Below are 2,741 nucleotides of genomic sequence, written 5' to 3'. Positions count from 1 at the left end.
GTTAATATAGATCTATATAATCTAGTTAGTGTAGCTCTATACTGTAGTTATGCAGCTGGAAGAGAACGAATGAATCTCTAGTTAGTGTAGATCTATACTGTAGTTATACAGCTGGAAGAGAACAGAGCAATATCTAGTTAATGTGGATCTATACTGTAATTTGTAAGTCGCTCTGGATAAGAGCGTCTGCTAAATGACTTAAATGTAATGTAAATGTAGTTATACAGCTGGAAGAGAAAAGAGGAATATCTAGTTAATATAGATCTATATAATCTAGTTAATGTAGATCTATACTGTAGTTATACAGCTGTAAGAGAACAGAGGAATATCTAGTTAATATAGCTCTATACTGTAGTTATCCAGCTGGAAGAAAACAGAGGAATATCGAGTTAATATAGATATATATAGTGTAGATCTATACTGAACACAGGAAGATATTTAGACGGCTGAAGCAGGAAATGTACCTTTTCTATTTTTCTATTTTACAGAAGATGTTTTCACAGTCGATGAAGAGATAAAAGCCTCCGTGTTGCTCCTGTGCTTTACGCCTTCATGCAGATACACTGTTTTGGCTGAAACAGCCTTCATCAGGTGACCTATACATAGTCTTCGTCAGGTGACCTATAAACAGCCTTCGTCAGGTGACCTATACATAGTCTTCGTCAGGTGACCAATAAACAGCCTTCGTCGGGTGACCTATAAACAGCCTTCGTCAGGTGACCTATAAACGGCCTTCGTCAGGTGACCTATAAACAGCCTTCGTCAGGTGACCTATAAACAGCCTTCGTCAGGTGACCTATAAACGGCCTTCGTCAGGTGACCTATAAACAGCCTTCGTCAGGTGACCTATAAACAGCCTTCGTCAGGTGACCTATAAACAGCCTTCGTCAGGTGACCTATAAACAGCCTTCGTCAGGTGACCTATAAACGGCCTTCGTCAGGTGACCTATAAACAGCCTTCGTCAGGTGACCTATAAACAGCCTTCGTCAGGTGACCTATAAACAGCCTTCGTCAGGTGACCTATAAACAGCCTTCGTCAGGTGACCAATAAACAACCTTCGTCAGGTGACCAATAAACAGCCTTCGTCAGGTGACCTATACATAGTCTTCGTCAGGTGACCTATACATAGTCTTCATCAGGTGACCTATAGAGAGTCTTCGTCAGGTGACCTATAAACAGCCTTCGTCAGGTGACCTATAAACAGCCTTCGTCAGGTGACCAATAAACAGCCTTCGTCAGGTGACCTATAAACGGCCTTCGTCAGGTGACCTACAAACAGCCTTCGTCAGGTGACCTATACATAGTCTTCGTCAGGTGACCTATAAACAGTCTTCGTCAGGTGACCTATAAACAGCCTTCGTCAGGTGACCTATAAACAGTCTTCGTCAGGTGACCTACAAACAGCCTTCGTCAGGTGACCAATAAACAGCCTTCGTCAGGTGACCTATAAACGGCCTTCGTCAGGTGACCAATAAACAGCCTTCGTCGGGTGACCTATAAACAGCCTTCGTCAGGTGACCTATAAACAGCCTTCGTCAGGTGACCAATAAACAGCCTTCGTCAGGTGACCAATAAACAGCCTTCGTCAGGTGACCAATAAACAGCCTTCGTCAGGTGACCAATAAACAGCCTTCGTCAGGTGACCAATAAACAGCCTTCGTCAGGTGACCTATAAACAGCCTTCGTCAGGTGACCTACAAACAGCCTTCGTCAGGTGACCTATAAACGGCCTTCGTCAGGTGACCTATAAACAGCCTTCGTCAGGTGACCTATAAACAGCCTTCGTCAGGTGACCTATAAACAGCCTTCGTCAGGTGACCTATACATAGTCTTCGTCAGGTGACCTATACATAGTCTTCGTCAGGTGACCTATACATAGTCTTCGTCAGGTGACCTATAAACAGCCTTCGTCAGGTGACCAATAAACAGCCTTCGTCAGGTGACCAATAAACAGCCTTCGTCAGGTGACCAATAAACAGCCTTCGTCAGGTGACCAATAAACGACCTTCGTCAGGTTACCTACAAACAGCCTTCGTCAGGTGACCTATAAACAGCCTTCGTCAGGTGACCTATAAACAGCCTTCGTCAGGTGACCTATAAACAGCCTTCGTCAGGTGACCTATAAACAGCCTTCGTCAGGTGACCTATAAACGGCCTTCGTCAGGTGACCTATAAATACGAGTCGACCCACCTGCAGGCTGGCACAGTGGACTTCGACCAGACAGGCCTCTCCCATCCCGGCGGTGACCAGCCCCATGCCAGAGTCACCCAGACGGGCAGGACACAGGTTCAGTAGCAGCTTGGACAGAGTCAGCCTCAAGAGCTCCACGGAACCCGAACGACTGGTGATGTCATCACTCAGCGACACACTGGCCTCGCTCAGCAACACCCTGAATGCCAGCTTCCGATTGGACGTCCTGAGAGACAGATACCAATCAGTTATGTTGATCCTTTAAATTTAAAAACAATTTTTGTTGATAAATCAATGCAAAAAATGGCTGGGGTTTACACAGAACGGGGGTTACAGTGCCCCCCAGTGGTGAAAGACAATATGTCCTGCATCCTTTGTCAGGGTGAACTATGACCTGCTAATGTTGTTACAATTAACTGCTCATCATTATCAATTAAACATTACATTAAAAAAAAACAAAAATCATATATTTTATTATCATACAAATATAATGTCTTGTTTGTCTCTCCTGTAGTAGGGTTAGAGGTTAAAGGTTAGGGGTTAAAGGT

General features: G+C 44.5%; 1 protein-coding gene across 1 annotated transcript in view; it reads right to left on the bottom strand.

The window, feature by feature from the left end:
• Positions 1-2,121: 2,121 nt before the first annotated feature.
• The window catches only part of LOC135532705 (intermembrane lipid transfer protein VPS13B-like), a 19,917-nt gene continuing 19,297 nt past the window's right edge, over positions 2,122-2,741 (bottom strand). Inside the window, exon 6 of the mRNA XM_064960171.1 lies at positions 2,122-2,419. Within this exon, the coding sequence (XP_064816243.1) occupies positions 2,122-2,419 (298 nt within the window). The remainder of the gene's footprint in view (positions 2,420-2,741) is intronic.

This window comes from Oncorhynchus masou, unplaced genomic scaffold, assembly GCF_036934945.1.
Source record: "Oncorhynchus masou masou isolate Uvic2021 unplaced genomic scaffold, UVic_Omas_1.1 unplaced_scaffold_1993, whole genome shotgun sequence".
Lineage (NCBI taxonomy): Eukaryota > Metazoa > Chordata > Actinopteri > Salmoniformes > Salmonidae > Oncorhynchus > Oncorhynchus masou.
Note: the sequence above shows the minus strand (reverse complement) of the source record. Positions and strands in the feature narration are given on the sequence as shown.